Raw genomic sequence first — 18017 nt, 5'->3', positions numbered from 1 at the left:
TGTTTTAATGGAGGATTAATTAACAATCCATGAGACCTGATGTGTGCAACACTTTGTTGCAAAGCATGCACTAGTATCCCATGTTAAGTTTAGTGTTATTCAGCAAAGCCAAGACTGTGCTGTTCTTCTTTTACTTTCACCTCAATTTTCTAATTTTGTGTATTTTTACATGTAATGTAAGAAATTTTAAATGATTATCTTACAAATGTCCCTCCCTTCATGAGATTGTCCTGAACTACAATTTGTAATTAGTTCATGTGGTGCTTGAGTGCAAATTAAAAAGGACATCTTTTCTCTTTACTGCCATCTGCTGGAGTGCTGTCATAAAATACAAATACAGGATGTCCACAAAGTGAAAGGTACCCCATAGGTGGCATGCTTTTGTGCAGTGTACAAACTACAGAATTATCCATAGCAGCTTTATTAAACTTCTGTATAAAAGTTGTGGTTTTTTTTAAACATGAAAAAAAATGAATTCTAAGCCAGGCATGGTGGCACATGCCTATAATTCCAGCTAGTTGGGAAGCTGAGGCAGGAGGATCACAAGTTCCAGGCCAGCCTCAGCAACTTGGTCAGAACCTGTCTCAAAATAAAGAAAGGGGAAGCACCATTGGGTTCAATTTCCAGTACCACACACAAAAAGCAAAAACAAAACAACCCCCATCTATATTCTTTTATGATAAAACCACAAAATGAAACTTTATACTTTTTCACTTAAAAGAATATGTTGTTTGCCTTTTTGAACTTGTTTAGGATATGAGCATCATATGGGCAGGATTTTTATGTTTTACAGTTCTTATACAACTTTAGAACCCCCCTTATTCTATTATTTTAAAGATTTTTCTAATGTAAAGAAAAATAATTTTACTTGCAAGTAGGTGCCTTTTCTTGTACTTTTTTGTCTATTTAAAGTTTTGAGTATTTACATTGCTCATTTTAAATAGTCGTCTTTCCAGAATCGTTTAAAATGGAATGTCATATATTCCCTTCTTAGGACCCAAAATGGTTAATATTAGTACATACTAGATCTTAGATCAAACTGCTTAACATACTAACTTCTTAGTACTTGTCATTTGACTTTGCTACGTGCTATTGTAACCTAAATATGATACTAAGGAAAATGACCAAACAGCTTTTTATATATCATTGAGATAGTAATATGCTATTTATTGTATCTTCACAGAATTTAGTTTGAAATCCCCTTCTTCTAAATTTTTGTCACAAATGTTATAGCTTATTTTATGTAGGAAATTTGTGTGGGGAGTATTTGGAAGTACATGATTAAGGGTTTTGATTATATTTTGTAAGATTTTTGTTATAAGATTACATTGGTAATTAAGATAAAAGCCTGTATAGTATAATAATTTTTTCTCTTGCAGACTCTTGCTCATCTGATAGTGAAACAGAAGATCCTTTAGAAAAGAATTTGATAAATGAAGAACTCTCTCCTGATATTAAGGAAGAACTCGAAAAAAATGAAAATTTGAATGATGATAAACTAGATGAAGAAAATCCAAAGATTGCTGCACATATATTAAAAGAAAATGATAGGACTCAAATGCAGCCTTTAGAAACCCTGAAGTTAGAAGTTGGAGAGAATGAACAAATAGTGCAGATATTTGGAAACAAAGTGGAACAAGTAGAAGAAGTTAAGAAAGAGGCAGAAAAATCTCCTAAAGGAAAGGGAAGGCGAAGCAAAACAAAAGATCTTTCTTTAGAAATTTTAAAGATTTCATCATTTAGCCCCGATGAAGCAGGAAGTGAACCTCACATAGAAACTCATAGTCTTGAATTTTCCTCATTAGACGGTAAAAACTTTTCTTGTGCTACTGAAGATGAAATTGACCAATATGGGAAAGAAAAAAAGTTGAAAAGGAAAATATTAGGACAGTCATCACCAGAGAAAAAAATAAGACTGGAGAATGGAACAGAAATGACAAATAGTGTGTCTCAAGAAAGGACTGGTGATTGTATTGGATCTGAGGGAATAAAAAACTTAAATTTCGAACAGCACTTTGAAACAGAAAATGAAGGAATGCCATCATTAACAGCAGAGTCGAACCAATGTGCTCAAGAGTCCAGTGGTGAAAAACTTGATAGTCCAGCTGAAGAAACTGTGAATACACCACTGAAAGAAGAGGAAGAGGCAATGCCTCTGATTGGGCCCGAAACCTTGGTGTGCCATGAAGTAGATTTGGATGATCTGGATGAGAAGGAAAAGACCAGCATTGAGGAGGTGGTAGTTGAGAGCTCTGAGTCCAACTCCCTCGTTTCTGTCCCACCTGCCCTCCCTCCTACAGCTCAGCATAACTTCTCAGCAGCTTCACCACTTACTCTCTCTCAGGACGAGTCTCGAAGTGTAAAAAGTGAGAGCGACGTAACGATTGAGGTTGACAGCATTGCTGAAGAGTCTCAAGAAGGTCTCTGTGAGAGGGAATCAGCAAATGGGTTTGAAGCCAGTGCTGCCACTGGTACTTGCAATATAATTGTACAGGAACGAGAGAGCAGGGAGAAAGGTAAGGCTTGCCAGGGAAACACTTGCCTTTGTGTTAAAGTAAAAGTTAAGAGTTTCAGGTACTGCTGATTTAAGTACCATCTTTTTTTCTTTTCTCTTTTAAAAATGTGTATTTAAGGGGGCGTGGGGGCAGGAAAGCTGGTGGAATGCGATGGCCATTATTACCCTAGGTACATGTATGAGTGCACATACGGTGCAACACTACATTGTGAACAGAGAAATGAAAAGTTGTGCTGCAATTGTGTACAACGAATCAAAGTGCGTTCTGCTGTCACATATATCTAATTAAAATAAATAAATAAATAATCTTTTAAAATGTATATATAGCCAGGAGTGGTGGTGCACGCCTGTAATCCTAGCGGCTCGGGAGGCTGAGGCAGGAGGATTACAAATTCAAAGCCAGCTTCAGCAAAAGCGAGGCACTAAGCAACTCAGTGAGACCCTGTCTCTAAATAAAATACAAAATAGGGCTAGGGATGTGGCTCAGTGGTCGAGTGTCCCTGAGGTCAATTCTCAGTACCAAAATAAAAAGTGTTCATATAGAAGTAAATGTAGAGTACATAGATGAATAAATGTTTTTTGTGTTGTTTTCAAATTATATAATTTTCAATTTATATAATAAAATATTTTTTGTGTTGTTTTCAAATTATCTCTTTCCCTTTATTTCAGGTCAGAAAAGGCCAAGCGATGGAAATAGTGGATTAATGGCAAAAAAACAAAAGCGCACCCCAAAGCGAACAAGTGCTGTAGCCAAAAATGACAAGAATGGAGCAGGTCAGTGCTTTTCAGTGCTGGCTTCTGTAGGGTGGTAGTCATTTCAGCAGTTTGCTGGTTTTGATCCTGGCTTGTATCTGTTTAAAAATAAATCTAGTTTATTATATTTTTTCATCAACTTTAATCTGAAGGTACATATCAATTTTACTTAGAACTGGGATAGATGCAATTATTTTTTATACTGATTTTATGTGTATTTCTTATGGAAAGCAGTTTAATATTAGTGCAACATGTTAGGGACTCAAAAGAAAAATACAATTACTCTGGTGTTAAAAACAGATAAAGGAGCTTAGGATATAGCACAGTTGGTAGAGTGCTTGCCTTACATGCACAAGGCCCTGGGTTCAATCCCCAGTACCACACACACACACATAAAAAAAAAAAAAGTAGATAAATTTACGTTTTTGCAGGGAATGTTTTCCTCTGAGCTAAAAAAAAAATCTAATTTGTAGATAGTATGGTAATTTTAAAACATGGAGAAATAAGGGCAATTCTTATTGATTAAAAAAATTAGTAAATCTATATGAATGGATTAGATTACATGAAAAAAATTTTGTGCGATGAATAAAATTAAATAAGAGAATGTGGTAGAAATAAATGCAATTGATTTTGATAGATTAAAAGTTTAACCTCTAAAATATGCCTTCATACAAGTCTGAAAAGGAAGTTCTAGGTTACAACAGACATATAGTTCAAGGAAAGAACATATGATTTACACAGGATAAAAGGCATTCTAGTAGTCGGGGGTTACTGTCAGCTATATAGTGTAGTCTAAGGAAAAGAGCGCGATAGGAGGTGAGTATATAAAAGTCTTAGGAATTACAAAGGGAATGTGAGTAATGTTACAGTGGGCAAGCCTGGCAGTCATCACCTTGTCAAATAATCAAAGTGAACACCATCCTTATTGAAACAGTGTCCCACTGGACATTAGCAGCCACATATGTGATATTCCTATCAAAGATGCATAATGTGAATCTAATCATGAGGCAGCATCAACAAATTTAAGCTAAAGGATATTCTGTAAAATAACTAATCTATAATCTTCAAAATTAAAAAGGTCATGAACATTGAGGAAAGAGGAAATGTTCCAGCATGAAGGAGACTTTAGAGACAGAGATGTGGCAACTAAATGCAATACATGATTTTTACCTGGATACTACTGCTATAAAGGGTATAATTGGGGCAACTGGAGATCTGAGGATTAGATGATAGTAATATATCTGTGCTAACTTTCTGATATTGATGCTTTATCATCGTTCTGTAGGAGTGTGGTATTTTAATAAATATCCACATATACATTGATACTTTTCTCTTCAAGAAATAAAACCTAGGGGCTGGGATTGTGGCTCAATGGTAGAGCGCTCGCCTAGCACGGGCGGGACCTGGGTTCAATCCTCAGCACCACATAAAAATAAAGGCATTGTGTTGTGTCCATCGACACCTAAAATATAAATATTAAAAAAAAAAAAGAAGAAAGAAAGAAAACCTAAATCCCCTCCCATTTAGTGTGGGATGAACTCAATGTCCCATTTCTAACAAAGTGGCAGTGACAGAGTGTGACTCTGGAAAATAGGTCATAAAAGGCACCAAATTCCTCCTTATTCTTCATTGGATGGCTTGTTCTAGGGGAAGTCTGCTGTTGGGAAGATATTCAAGCAGTTTGTCCAGAGGCCCGTATGTTGAAGAACTGGGGGCATTGTACCAATAGCTTGAGAGAGTGAGTGAGCCACTTTGGAAGAATATCTTCCAGCCTTGGTCAAGTCTTCAAAGACAAAAGCCCTGGCTCAAAGTTCAAGTGTAACCTCACAAGATTCCTGAGCCAGACCATACAATCTGCTCCCAGATTCTGATAATCAAAAATTGTGTGAGATAATGAACACATTTGCAGTTTTAAACTGCTAAGTTTGGGACTAATTTGTAATACAGCAGCAGATAACTGACACAGAGAATGTTGTCTGTAGAAATATCACACACTGAAGTACTCTAGTGTAGCAATTGGGTGAGAAAATAATATGGGTAATGTTTGTAGATTTGAAGATTATTTCAGATACAAAGTTTAGAAGATTAAAAAAGGAGGCCAGGTATAAGGGCTCACGCTTGTAATCCCAGAGACTCAGGAGGCTGAGGTAGGAGGATCACGAGTTCAAAGTCAGCCTCAGGAAAAGTGAGGCACTAAGCAACTCGGTGAGACCCTGTCTCTAAATAAAATACAAAATAGAGCTAGGGATGTGGCTAAGTGGTCGAGTTCCCCTAAGTTCAATCCCTGGTACCAAAAAAAAAAAAAAAGGAAGAAAGGACATGACTAATTTTACTAGAATCTGGTTTAAAAAGCAGTGAAAGAGGAAATAATTAAAGAGATTTGGTAAATAAAATCACTAGGATTTAGTTAATAAGATAAATAAATAAAATCATTAGGATTGGTCAAGTATTAGGAATTAGTTACCTGAGATATGGAATATGGGAGTAGTAGCAGGCTATAGGAAGAGAAATTTGGAGAATGTTTAAAGGTACCCAATATTAGGGAAATAAGGATCTGGGCTTAGAAATCAGTCGGATTTTAGAAGATAGTTGTCAGAGACTCGAAAGAGAATGAGATTACCATGAAAGAATTAAAAGAATGAGCAGAAAAAGGAACAAAAACAGTGTGGCATAACCCTTTATGTGGGCCAGGAGGAAGAGTGTGGAAACTCACCAGAGATAAATTGAAGTTAGTAAACACTAGGAGATTTGAATAAGAAGTTTCAAATGCTGTAGAATATTCAAGTAGGATTGAAATACATAATTGAGTTGAACCAGTAGTTTAAGTTTGGGACCCTAACCACAGCATAGAGGTGTGGTTAGACTATGGAAGTCAGGTTAACAAGAGTTTCTCTTCCAAGGAAAAGAGGTGCCAGTTAAAGGGCGAGGTCTTCTCCTCTTCCCTCCTTCTCTTTTTTCAAGGGTGGAAAGATCTAAGCATGCTGTGCACTCTGGGAACCAAAGAAGAGAATACAGACAGTTGACATTGGTTGTTGGAGAGGAGCTGGTACAGCTGGTCTTAAGAGCGTAGCTGAAAAGATCAGTTTGTCCAGAAACTCTTTTTTGAAACCAAAAAAATAAAAAGACAATAAGGACAAATACAGGTAGGAAAGGGACTTGGAAACTGAATGTGTAAACCTCAGCTTTGCCTTTTTAGTAGAAGGCAAGGTTGGCTTTAGAGAGTGAAGTTAGGTCAGAGGTAAGGGGTAGAGCTTGAAAAAAAAAAAGGAAATAAAATTGACAATTCCAATGTGTTTTATGGGAAAACCAAAAGTATCTTCTAATATGAGATTGCCGATATGATACTAAGAAGTGTAACTGGGGATGAAGAGTAACGCCAGAGCCGCCAGGAGCACTCGCTGACTGGGACTGGATTGGCCATGCCATGAGACTCCTCCCCCGCCTGCTTCTGCTTCTCTTGCTGGCTCAGTATCTTAGAGAGGATGAAGAAATAGTGGAAGATTCAATAATTGAAGATGAAGATGATGAAGCTGAGGTAGAAGAAGATGAACCCACAGATTTGGCAGAAGATAAAAACAGAGGAAGAAGATTTATCTTCTTCTGAAGCATCACCAAATGCAGATACAACTATCTTGTTTCTGAAAGGAGAAGATTTTCCAGCAAATAACATAGTGAGGTTCTTGGTAGGCTTTACAAACAAGGGTACAGAAGATTTTATTGTCGAATCCCTAGATTCCTCATTTCGTTATCCTCAGGACTATCAGTTTTATATCCAGAATTTCAAAGCTCTTCCTCTGAACACTGTAGTACCACTCCAGAGACAGGCCAATTTTGAGTATTCATTCCTGCAGAGCCCATGGGTAGACGACCCTTTGGTCTGGTCATCAATCTGAATTACAAAGACTTGAATGGCAATGTATTCCAAGATGCTGTCTTCAATCAACTGGTTACAGTTATTAAAAGAGAAGATGGGTTAGATGGAGAAACATTATGTATATGTTCCTTGCTGGTCTTGGACTTCTGGTGTTGGCCTTCATCAACTCCTAGAATCTAGAAAGTGCAAGAGACACATACAGAAAGTAGAAATGGGTACATCAAGTCAGAATGATGTTGACATGAGTTGGATTCCTCAAGAAACTTTGAATCAAATCAATAAAGCTTCATCAGGAAGGCTGCCCAGGAAGCGGGTACAGGAGAGATCGGTGGGATCTGGTGAGTAAATGTTCCTTTGTGCAACAATTCAGTCTATACTTCCCTGCTGTAATGTTTTGGGAATTAGTACAGAGAAACCATATCACCATAGAAAGCAACTACTTCTTATGTGTGGACTGAGCAGACAGAGTCTCTGGCAATAATATTGCTGAAAATGTACTGCTTTTTTTTTTTCTAAATTAACAATTTTTTTTTGGAAATCATTAAAATCTATGTGTGTGTAAAAAAGAAGTGTAACTGCTGAGTCTGTTGCATTTAGGTTTTTATCATTTATAGTCTCCAAGTAAACTTGTTGTTGTTGTTACAGGACAAAGCAGTGATAGTGAAGATCTCCCAGCTGTGGACAATTCAAGTAAATGTACCCCAGTGAAACACCTTAGTGTGTCTAAGCCTCAGAAGCTTACACGATCACCTGCAAGAATCTCCCCTCATATCAAAGATGGAGAGAAAGAGAAACACAGAGAAAAACATCCAAATTCATCTCCTAGGACATATAAGTGGAGCTTTCAACTCAGTAAGCAGCTTATGGATAACATGAATATATATTCTAAAGTGGAGTATATTTAAAATGCCAACTTAATAAGGAATAATGGTTAACAAATTATTTATGTATTCCAAATCATTAATCACTACTTGTTATCTTAAATACAAATCTGTAACTTTTTATAAGATTAACTTGATAAATATTGATGAGATTGCCAGTTAAGAAGACACATATGGGGCTGGGGTTGTGGCTCAGCAGTAGAGCACTCGCCTCTCAACGTGTGAGACGCTGGGTTCGATCCTCAGCACCACATAAAAATAAATAAACAAAATAAAGATATTGTGCCCATGTATAACTAAAAAAAAAAAAAAAAAGACACATGGCTGGGTGTGGTGGCACACGCCTGTGATCCCATCGGCTCTGGAGGATCAAAAGTTTGAGGCCATCCTTAGCAATTTAGCAAGACTCTAAGTGCCTTGGCAAGACCCTGTCACTAATTATAAAATAAAGGGCCGGAGATGTGGTTTAGTGGTGAAGTGCCCCTGGGTTTAATCCCCAGTACCAAAAAAAAGAACCAGTCTGATATAAATTGATTAAACTGAGGTGCCTTTTGTCATATCAGTAATTTAAAATAATACTTATATATAGATAAGGGTTGCTTTGTGTTCATTTATGTAATGCATGTTGAGTATAGAAATTTTGGATATGTAAGGATGCTTAATCATGAATTTAATTCATATCTTACCTTTTTAAAGAGCCTTATTGAGCTTATTATGGTATGCTTTAATAAACTAAGCTTTTTGTTCACTTATGATTTAGATTTTTGATAGAACTGCTATCTTTTTTGTCATAGATTTTAAAATAAATTTTTTCCCTTTTAGATGAATTAGATAATATGAATAGTACAGAGAGAATCTCTTTTCTTCAAGAAAAATTACAGGAAATCAGAAAATATTACATGTCTTTGAAGTCTGAAGTTGCAACCATAGACAGGAGAAGAAAAAGATTAAAAAAGAAAGACAGAGAAGGTAATTTTATTAATTTTTTTCTCATTTTTTTTCCAAATATACTATCAATTTAGAAGATTTGTTTGTCACTCTCTGAGTATGGTATATACATTTATTAGTTATTGCTTTTAGATTCCTAGTGTTTTTTTCTGTTGCATTTACTAAAGTGAATGGGTTAGCAGCTGAATTAGTCAGTATGAGACCTCTGAAAGGGAGTATGAACTAAGTTATACAATTTTTTATTTTACTAAATGTGGTGGGTTCTCCAGAAGATCTGACTTTCTCTGAAATTTACTCTTTGATCAACAGGAATTTATTGAGTGCCTATTCACAGACACTGTATTTGTTATTATGAGGGTCATTAAAATAAATAAGATATAAGGCTGATCCTCAAGGGGATTATCTTGTTGGGGCAGTAAGTCATTTTCTAAGCAACTGTAGTATAATTCAGTGCAGTTCACCATCATTAATGACTACTTCATCATGTGCTAGGTGCTCTGCCAGTTGGTAAAATGGAAAAGATGAATTAAATGAGTGCAGACTTTGATCTCAAAAATGTGAACATCTAGAAGGACAGCCAGGAATTACATTAACCAGTGTAGGAGTTAGTGGAAGGACAGGATACTTTGAAGTAATCATTAAAGGGATAAAGTATCCCAGTTAGATCTTAAAAACATGAAGGATTGGACTTGGAGTGTGACTCAGTGGTAGAGTGAATGCCTGTCACACAGGAGGCCCTGGGTTTGATCCCCAGCACCATACACACCACACAAAATAAAGTGTAGGGTTGACTTCTAATTAAATGTGTTGGAGAGAATGTGGATAACTGGAATTTATATACTGTTTATGAAAGAACAATTTTAGTATAACTATTTCTAGAGAACTATTGTACCCACAAAACCTAAAAATATGCAGAATACATTCTTTTTCTAGGTGTATCCTTCAAACCTAGAGAAATCCTTATTCCTGTGGCCAAAACCAACTATACAAAGATGTTCTTTACTGCACTGTCTTGAAATAGAGGAAAATGGAAAATAGCCTAAACATTCATAAATAGGGATGGATGAATAAATAATGGTTTACTCATTAAAAAAACCTTAAAACTCTATACCTAAAAAGAATAGAGAATAAGACAGCTGACTAAAGGAGAAAATAAATGTCAACAGCATGTCTTTTGATAGCTGAGCAGCCAATGGACTATTGTAACTCTCCTAGCAGATGAGACAATTCTTACAATGAGACAAAACAAGCAGCAAGCCAGTTCATACCACCTGATTCCAGAAAAGCTCTGAAGGCAGGGATGTGGGATGATGCCGCAAAAATAGAGATTGGGTGAAAATGGAAAGAGAAATTAGATCCTCCTATCCCCCTCTGTAAAACAAGGTTACGGCTTTCCTCATGTCCAGGATAAAACAGGAGATTAACTTAACAGAAAGTAGGTTTTTAGACTCGGGGACACCAGCCATACCTAGAAGTGAGAGTAAGGTTGAATCAAAAGTTATAGATTGAGCAAAAAGTTTGAACACTGAATAGTAAGACTCCCGTCCATCTTCCAGCCTAGGATTTGATCCTCTTGGCTCACTGAAAGATGTAGCCAAGTTTTTGCCCATTCCTGGGAGGAGATTCTGAAGAAATTGACCACCACAGGAAGAAAGACCTAATATAAATACCAACATTTGGATGTTCCTGTACCAGAAAGTAACATCTGTGCTAATCAGTGCATGTGCATTGCATATGTTGAAAAGCCTCAGTGTTCATAGACAGCTTCCAGTTAGCCTCCTGATGCCCCTCTCTTCAATGTGGGAGCCACATGACCAGATAATTGAGGAAAGCCTGTATATAAAACAGATGCTAAAGTAGATAAAGAGACCAAAAAGGAACTTGAGGGAAAACAGTATAACTTTTTTTTTTTTTTTTAAGCAAAAGGTACACTATTAAAAATATTCAGGGGCCAGAAACAGTGGCACTTGCCTGTAATCCCAGCTGATTGGGAGGCTGAAGCAGGAGGATCAGAAGTTCAAAGACAGTCTCAGCAACTTAGCAAGGCACTAAGCAACTTATTGAGATCCTGTCTCAGAATAAAATCTAACTTTATGTTTTTATTTTTTAATTTGGTGCTGAGGATCGAATCCAGTACTTCACACATGCTAGGCAAGTGCTCTACCACTGAGCCACATCCCCAGCCCTCAGAATAAAATATAAAAAAGGGCTGGGGATGTGGCTCAGTGGTTAAGCAACCCTGGGTTCAGTCTCTGGTACAAGAAAAACAAAAACAATTCAGAACTGAAGGAAATGAAACTAGAAGATTGAAAGGACTCACTGTACCCTCTATAAAGAATGAGGGGACAGGAAAAGGGTAATAGCAAAGCATTTCTTGAAATTTTAGAATCCTGTGGATAAAGATTTCTAAAAGTTTACTTTATGAAGGTACATTTGAAAGAAATAAGTCTCAGAACAGCATCAAGTTTCTTAAGTCAGATTTAGAAGCCAAGCTAAGAAACGATATGCAGTCCAGCAAATAGGCAATCCCACAGAGAAAAATAGAAAAGGAAAATCTCAGGGGGATGGGATGGCGAACGGAAGCTGTAGGATGACCGCTGCATAGCAAGCCTGGAAAGCACCTACTCCAGAAATAGGATGGAACAGAATCAGGCAGAAGGGCTCCAGGAGTTCATCTCAAAAATAATTAAGTACAAGGTGAATTAACTGACAGGCTTGGCTTTATGGAGACAAATTTTCTGCCCTCGGTAAAGATTTAGAAGGAATTACTGATAAAATAACTTGTGTCGCGTGGTCTTGAATCACTCAAATCCAGCCTTTTTTTGGTACTGGGAATTGAACCCAGGGGTGCTCTACCCCTGAGCTCCATCCACAGACCTTTTTTAATTTGTTTTTCTTTGGAGACAGGGTCTTGCTAAATTGGGGAGACTGGTCTCGAATTTGTAATTCTCCTCCTCTGCCTCCTGAGTTACTGGGATTACAGGCATGTGCCAACACAGTTGGCTCCAGCAGTTTTTAGTTTCTGGGAATAGCATGGAGCAAAATGGAAAACGATCAGACTCTGTCCTTTTCTTTAAAAAATTTTTAGCATAGAAGTCTTTATAGTACTTTTAAACACAAAAAGAAGAAAAGAACAAATTAATAAATTTCTTCAGAGAACTCCCCACTTCTTGCGTTCAGTTTCCTAATGGTGATGTAAGTTTCAGACAACTAAAAAGATTCCTTCCTTTTTTATTCTTTGGAAATTTTTATAGTAAGTTATTAAATTGAGACGAAGTGATTTCTAGCATACAAACAAGAATCTTTTACAATTAATAACATATCTATTGATAATCACACACATCTACAAATTTTTTTTTTTTGGACTGGTGATTAAAACCAGGATGCTTTACCACTGAGTCACATCCCCAGTCTTTTTAAATTTTTAATTTGGGGACAGGGTCTCACTAAGTTGCTTAGGGCCTTGCTAAATTGCTGAGGCTGACCTCAAATTTGCAATCCTCCTTTTTCAGCTTTCTAAGTCCTGGGATTACTTTATAGGTATGTGCCACATGCCCAGTACACAGATACTGTTGAATAATAATTAAAACTTTAAATAGGAACCAGTAGGCAAAGATTGGCAGGAGAAGCTCTGGGCATGGTGGCACATACCTTTAATCCCAGTGACTGGGGAGGCTGAGGCAGAAGTATCACAAGTTCAGGGCCAGACTCAACAATTTAGGGAGACCCTATTTCAGAATTTAAAAAGTAGAAAGGTCTGGGGATATGGGGATATAGCTCAGTTTAGGTAAAGTGCCCCTGGATCCAATCCCCAGTACCATTAAAAAAAAAAAAAAAAGATTGGAGAAGGAAAGTTTTGGAAAAAAAAAAGAAAAGAGAGAGAAGATAAAAGCAAAAAGGGAAAATAAAGGAAAAAGTCTGAAAACTGGCAAAACACTTTCCCTCTAAAGTTAGGTTAAAGGTCTTTGAGGATTTTCCCCTAATCATACACCCACATTGCTATAACCTGCACAATTGTGATAGCTGATATTTACGGAAATTCTCTGGATGTTTCTGATTTGGGTCAAGCCAAGTCCTTTACTGGGATCTTTCAAGTAGGGGTTTAAAAGTTTAATCTCTCTAATCTTTACATTTTGTGGTGTCTTTTTTTTTTTTCTTCTTTCCCTTTTTCACTGCTAGGGATTAAACCCAGGGCCTTGCATATACCGAACACATGCTGTACCACTGAGCAACACTCCCAACCCTGTGGTGTCTATTTTGAACTTTTGGTTACATAACTGACTAAGGACTGATTCCATTCAATTGAGTCAAAATATTTGCTGGCATTTGTTATCCCATCATGTAACACTGAAGAGACCAATGAATAAAGAAAATGTTAAGAATCTTATTTCTACTTTGCCATCCACTAGGTATCTCTGTGCAATCATTTCTGACTCCAACATCATTGTTTTTATTCTACAGTGTCTCATGCAGGAGCCTCTATGTCATCTGCTTCATCAGACACTGGAATGAGTCCCTCATCATCATCTCCCCCACAAAATGTCCTTGCTGTAGAATGCAGGTGATAAACATTTTCTCTGCCTTCCCAGCAGTTTGCTGCCATGGACATAAATTCCAAAACCCTGAAATACAACCACAGAGAGCACTCAACTGGTTTGACATTGCTAAGTATATCCTGTGTACTTTTCCAGGCTGGATTGTATCTATTCCCTTTTCTCTTGTTTTATCTTGTTGCAAAAAAAAAAAAAAAAAAAAAAAAAAGCTGATTAATAATTGAAGGTTAGGCAGCCTGCCATATTTGTTATAATTTTTCCTCTTTATTTTTTTCATTTTTTGTGATATAGAAAAAAAGGGCACTTAGCAAATTTGAATTTGTAAAATAAAGCTTTTCAGGTGTTATAGAAATCATAGACAAGCAAGTGCACATGGTAAACATCAAAATATTATCCAGCTGAATAGATACTGCTGCACTTTCACTAAGATGTATTTGTATACTTGGTGAGTAGGGGGTTTATGTTGTGTTTTTTATTGTTATTGATGGTTTTTTTTTTTTTTTTAATTTCTGTGGAAGCACTTGCTATTTAGAACTGCCAAAGTATATGTTCAGCAGTGTGCCCAGGTTTAAAGGTGTAAATGGGACAAAATAAATTGTGAAAGGAAGTGTAGTTGACTGAAAACTACAGTTGTAATAAGTCTTCCACTTTTTATAGGACTTTTGAGCACACAATTATGCAAATATTTTAATGTTTATTAATGTTTACAGTGGAATTGTGAATAAGTTTTCAGTGGACTATCTTATCCCTTGACAAAAATATTTTGTCTTTTTTCTATGTAATTTCAGAGTTTTTATTTTGTTACAAAAATACAAAAATGAAATATATAACAACAATGAAGTTATTTAACAAGATTTCTAAAGCTGAAAATTTTGTGTAAAATAAGGTATTATCTTGCAACTTGTTAAATATATTTATTCAGACATTGGATGTTGTATTTTTATGTATTTTTTAAAATATTAATAAAATTGAAAAAAAGAAAATTCTAGGTTAATTCACTCTTTGGATGACGCTAGCTCTCAGCTGTCCCTTTTACAGGAGGTACCTCCAGCAGCCTGGCCTGTACTGAAGGGAGTCTGTCTCAGTCCTTCAAACAGAATAGAACTATAAATGGGCATCTGGATCATTGAAGTATGTCCTTATTTAGAAACTTTGGCAGTCCTAGTATTTAAACTGTTTTAAGGATCAAATTTTTGGTTGCCCTTCAGAAATTTTGTCACAGTTTTATGTTTGCTATACTGCCGAATAAATTTATATCTCCCAAAGTTGAGATGCAACAACTAAGTAAAGCAACTATGTATGCTTTGTCTGTGAATTGTTCCACAGGCTGATACATTTTGTAAATAATTCTTCCAAAATCATGTATTTAAAGCAGTTTTGCATATACATTATGTAAAAAGTGATTTTTTAAAAGCAATTTTTACATTCATGTTTGTACATTGAAAGGGGTTTTTTTTAAACCTCCTTTTCTGTGTTTAATACGCTGTAGAGTATAACCTAGATGCTCTAGACTGTATATCAGGATCTGATTTACAAGAACAAAGTCAGAGCTAAACACTAGTGATGGCATAGCATTACTGAAATCATTGTTTCTTAATTTCATTTTACCACATTGTGAACTTGTGATTCAGATTCCTTCCATTTTCTCAGAGAATTAAAAACAAAAAAAGTACTCTTGTAAAATGCACTTTTCTGTCTTTTCTTTGCAAAGCAGAAGTATTTCAATGTAAAATAAAAATGGAGCTCAGCGGTCAGTATTAATAAAGGCTATGTTTTAAACATAGGCTTTATATTTTTAGTGTTCATTTAAGTTATTGCTTTTTCCCCAAATGCCAGTAACTTTATAGTTGGAAAAATCAGATTTCAAAAAACAAAGCATTTCAGTGTATTACTCAGCCTTTTAATTAAATATTTTCTAGTACTTATACAAATAAAAAAATGTGTCATTCAAATCTAGTTGAAACTAGGAAGCAACCTTAGATTTAGACATTGAGATATTTTCAGAGGCAAATCAGTAAATCTGAGATAACTAAGTTTTTAGTTTGAGTACTGTCTATCCCTTCTAATTGATATAAATTTGGTAGTGAAGTATTGGGGTGTTGCTACAGAGAGTAAATGATATATTCATTGAATAAACATATAGACACTTAAAATTCTTTTCATTTGGGGCCTGGAAAAGGTTATAAAATTAAGTGAATGTTTATTAGGCATTACAGTTCAAATATTGGGCATGTTTTGAGTTTACCTAAAATTTAGATAGTTCTTACATGTGACTAAGAAAGTAAAAGGGCAAAGACACTCTAATACCTAAAATGGAAGGTTTTATCTGTAAAATCAAGATATTTAATTTTAGTTTACCATGTGTGCCTTTATTGTTTGCTGTTTTTGTACTAAATATTCAGTTTAACTGTCTTTTACTAGGAAAGATGGTTGTACTTAGCACATTTAGAAGACTACTACATACTATCTGTGAAATTGCTTTAAATTATGGAAATTATATTGATTAAGCTATTAATTTATTTATGTACCTTTCTTATGAGCCCTGTAAGTTAACATAGTTATCAAATTATGAAAACATTTAAAGCTAACTTCAGCAACACACAAAACCTTATCAGAATTAATTCATCAATAATTTATTGAGTATCTTCTGTGTGGCAGGTATTATGCTAATAATGCTAAGCCAGGAGCCACAAAAGTGAAGAAGACTGAAGAAGGTCCCTGTCTTCATGGAATGTGTAATCAAGTGGGGTAGATATTAAAACAAGTGACCTAATATGAAGTTTTGGTGTGCTATGAGATCACCTGATTCAAGAGCTCAGCTAGTATGAAGGCTTGCTTGGGTGGTCTGGAAGACTTTGCAGAGACAGCAACACTGAATTTGAGCCCCCGTGAGGATTATTTGACTAGGAAATGGGAGGAGAGAGATGGATCCTCTAGCATTCCAAGAACATAGGGAAGGAGAATTTGGTACTAAGGAGCCAGGGTTAGAGCAGACCTGGGACGGGGCCAGGTTAAACAGAACCATTCAGGTACTGCTCAAACTTTGCAACTGACCATCTCTACTTCTTGCTCTTCTGTTCCTCTGCCACTCTCATCCCTTGCCCAGAGCTGTCTTTTTTCTTTCTTTCTTTTTTAGTTGTAGACTAATGCAATACCTTTGTTTTTATTTTTATGCCTCACATATGCTAGGCTAGAGCTTTTACTACTGAGCCACAACCCTAGTCCCTAGAGCTGTCTTGAGCCACGTATCCATGAAGTTTTGGCTGACTTCTCACCACCATAGAATATCATCCTCTTGTTTGCCCTGTAGTGTTTTACCTGAGAGCTTACTTGTTATTATGTTTACTTGTCCACGTGTGCTTCTGCCCTACTAGATCATGAGTTCCTTAAGTGCTCCTTAGTCATGGGTGTGTTCCACAAAGTGCCTAGTCCTATCTCTAATAAAGTAAGGTAGTCAAAAATTGTTTAAATCGAGAAAAATTACTCTCAATGCTATTGTTTCTGTTTTGTTATTAGTGATTTTTATACGCAAAGCCAGAAATTCAAACGAGGTGTTCAGGTTTCTTTTTTTCAAGTGATGGCATTGAGGTCCAGGAATGGGGCTCAGTGGTAGAGTGTTTGCCTAACAAGTGCTAGACCCTGGGATCAATCACCAGCATGGAAAAGGGGAAAAACCAAAGAGATGGAGTTGAAATATCATTTGGAAAGTATAGGATAGACTTAGATAACATTTCCTCTCCAACTGAAATTATTAATTGATGAGTTGCTTTTCCTTCTCTCCTTCACTGTCATGTGGTTACCCACAGCCTTTTATTCCATTAAAGGAAAGGTACACTGTGGTAGCATTTATCAGTGATGAAGATTGAATGACTATTAGAGTGGAGTTTGCAATCCAGCAAATATGTACTTTAGTGTTTTCACAATAAAACTAGAAATTTTTTTAGTCCTTTATTTATTTTACAAAATTGTTTTCCATGTTGACAAGCACAAAAACAAAACAAAACAAAAATGCTGTTCATTCATATGGGACCCATTATGTACCTCTTTAAATAGAATAAGAAGGGTAGTACTTATAATTTTGGTATTTGTAGTTAAAGTAATTATGAAGCTGTCTTCATTTTGTTGTCTGTATCATGCAGAATTCATTTTGAAAAGTACTATTGTAAAAAAAAGCTTAAGACCTGACATGTTAATAAATAATTATTTGTATAAGTAATTGAATTTCTTCTCAAAATAAATTAAACAAGATAGTATAAGTATGTCCCATGCAAAAATCACAGTGGTTTCTGAAATTAAAATTTAATTGGACATCCTATATTTCATCTGCAAACTCTACACTAGTTCCTTTTCTGTCGTATCCTAAGCATATGTTTATTAGCCTCTAGATGAACATTTTTGGTCACTGATGAGGTATAACAAATTGCTATACTTTCTTTTGGTTTCCAAGGATTTTTCATGGGCAGATTATGATTGAATTTTAGAATTGGATTGGC

At 35.9% G+C, this 18017-nt stretch overlaps 1 protein-coding gene and 1 pseudogene across 2 annotated transcripts in view; both read left to right on the top strand.

Moving 5' to 3' along the window:
• The window catches only part of Arid4a (AT-rich interaction domain 4A), a 78316-nt gene extending 60576 nt beyond the window's left edge, over nucleotides 1-17740 (top strand). For both annotated transcript variants that reach the window (XM_046461423.2, XM_046461424.2), the window contains exons 20-24: nucleotides 1380-2516; nucleotides 3185-3289; nucleotides 7788-7994; nucleotides 8846-8992; nucleotides 13433-17740. In XM_046461423.2, coding sequence (XP_046317379.1) covers nucleotides 1380-2516; nucleotides 3185-3289; nucleotides 7788-7994; nucleotides 8846-8992; nucleotides 13433-13536 — 1700 coding nt within the window. In that variant the 3' untranslated portion in view covers nucleotides 13537-17740. The remainder of the gene's footprint in view (nucleotides 1-1379; nucleotides 2517-3184; nucleotides 3290-7787; nucleotides 7995-8845; nucleotides 8993-13432) is intronic.
• LOC124104463 (translocon-associated protein subunit alpha-like) lies at nucleotides 3298-7488 on the top strand (annotated as a pseudogene).
• Nucleotides 17741-18017: the final 277 nt, after the last annotated feature.

This window comes from Marmota monax, unplaced genomic scaffold (genome assembly GCF_021218885.2).
Source record: "Marmota monax isolate L192 unplaced genomic scaffold, Marmota_monax_Labrador192_F-V1.1 WCK01_AAM20220418_F8-fsc00001, whole genome shotgun sequence".
Taxonomy (NCBI): Eukaryota; Metazoa; Chordata; class Mammalia; order Rodentia; family Sciuridae; genus Marmota; species Marmota monax.
This window is presented reverse-complemented; position numbering and strand designations above follow the sequence as displayed.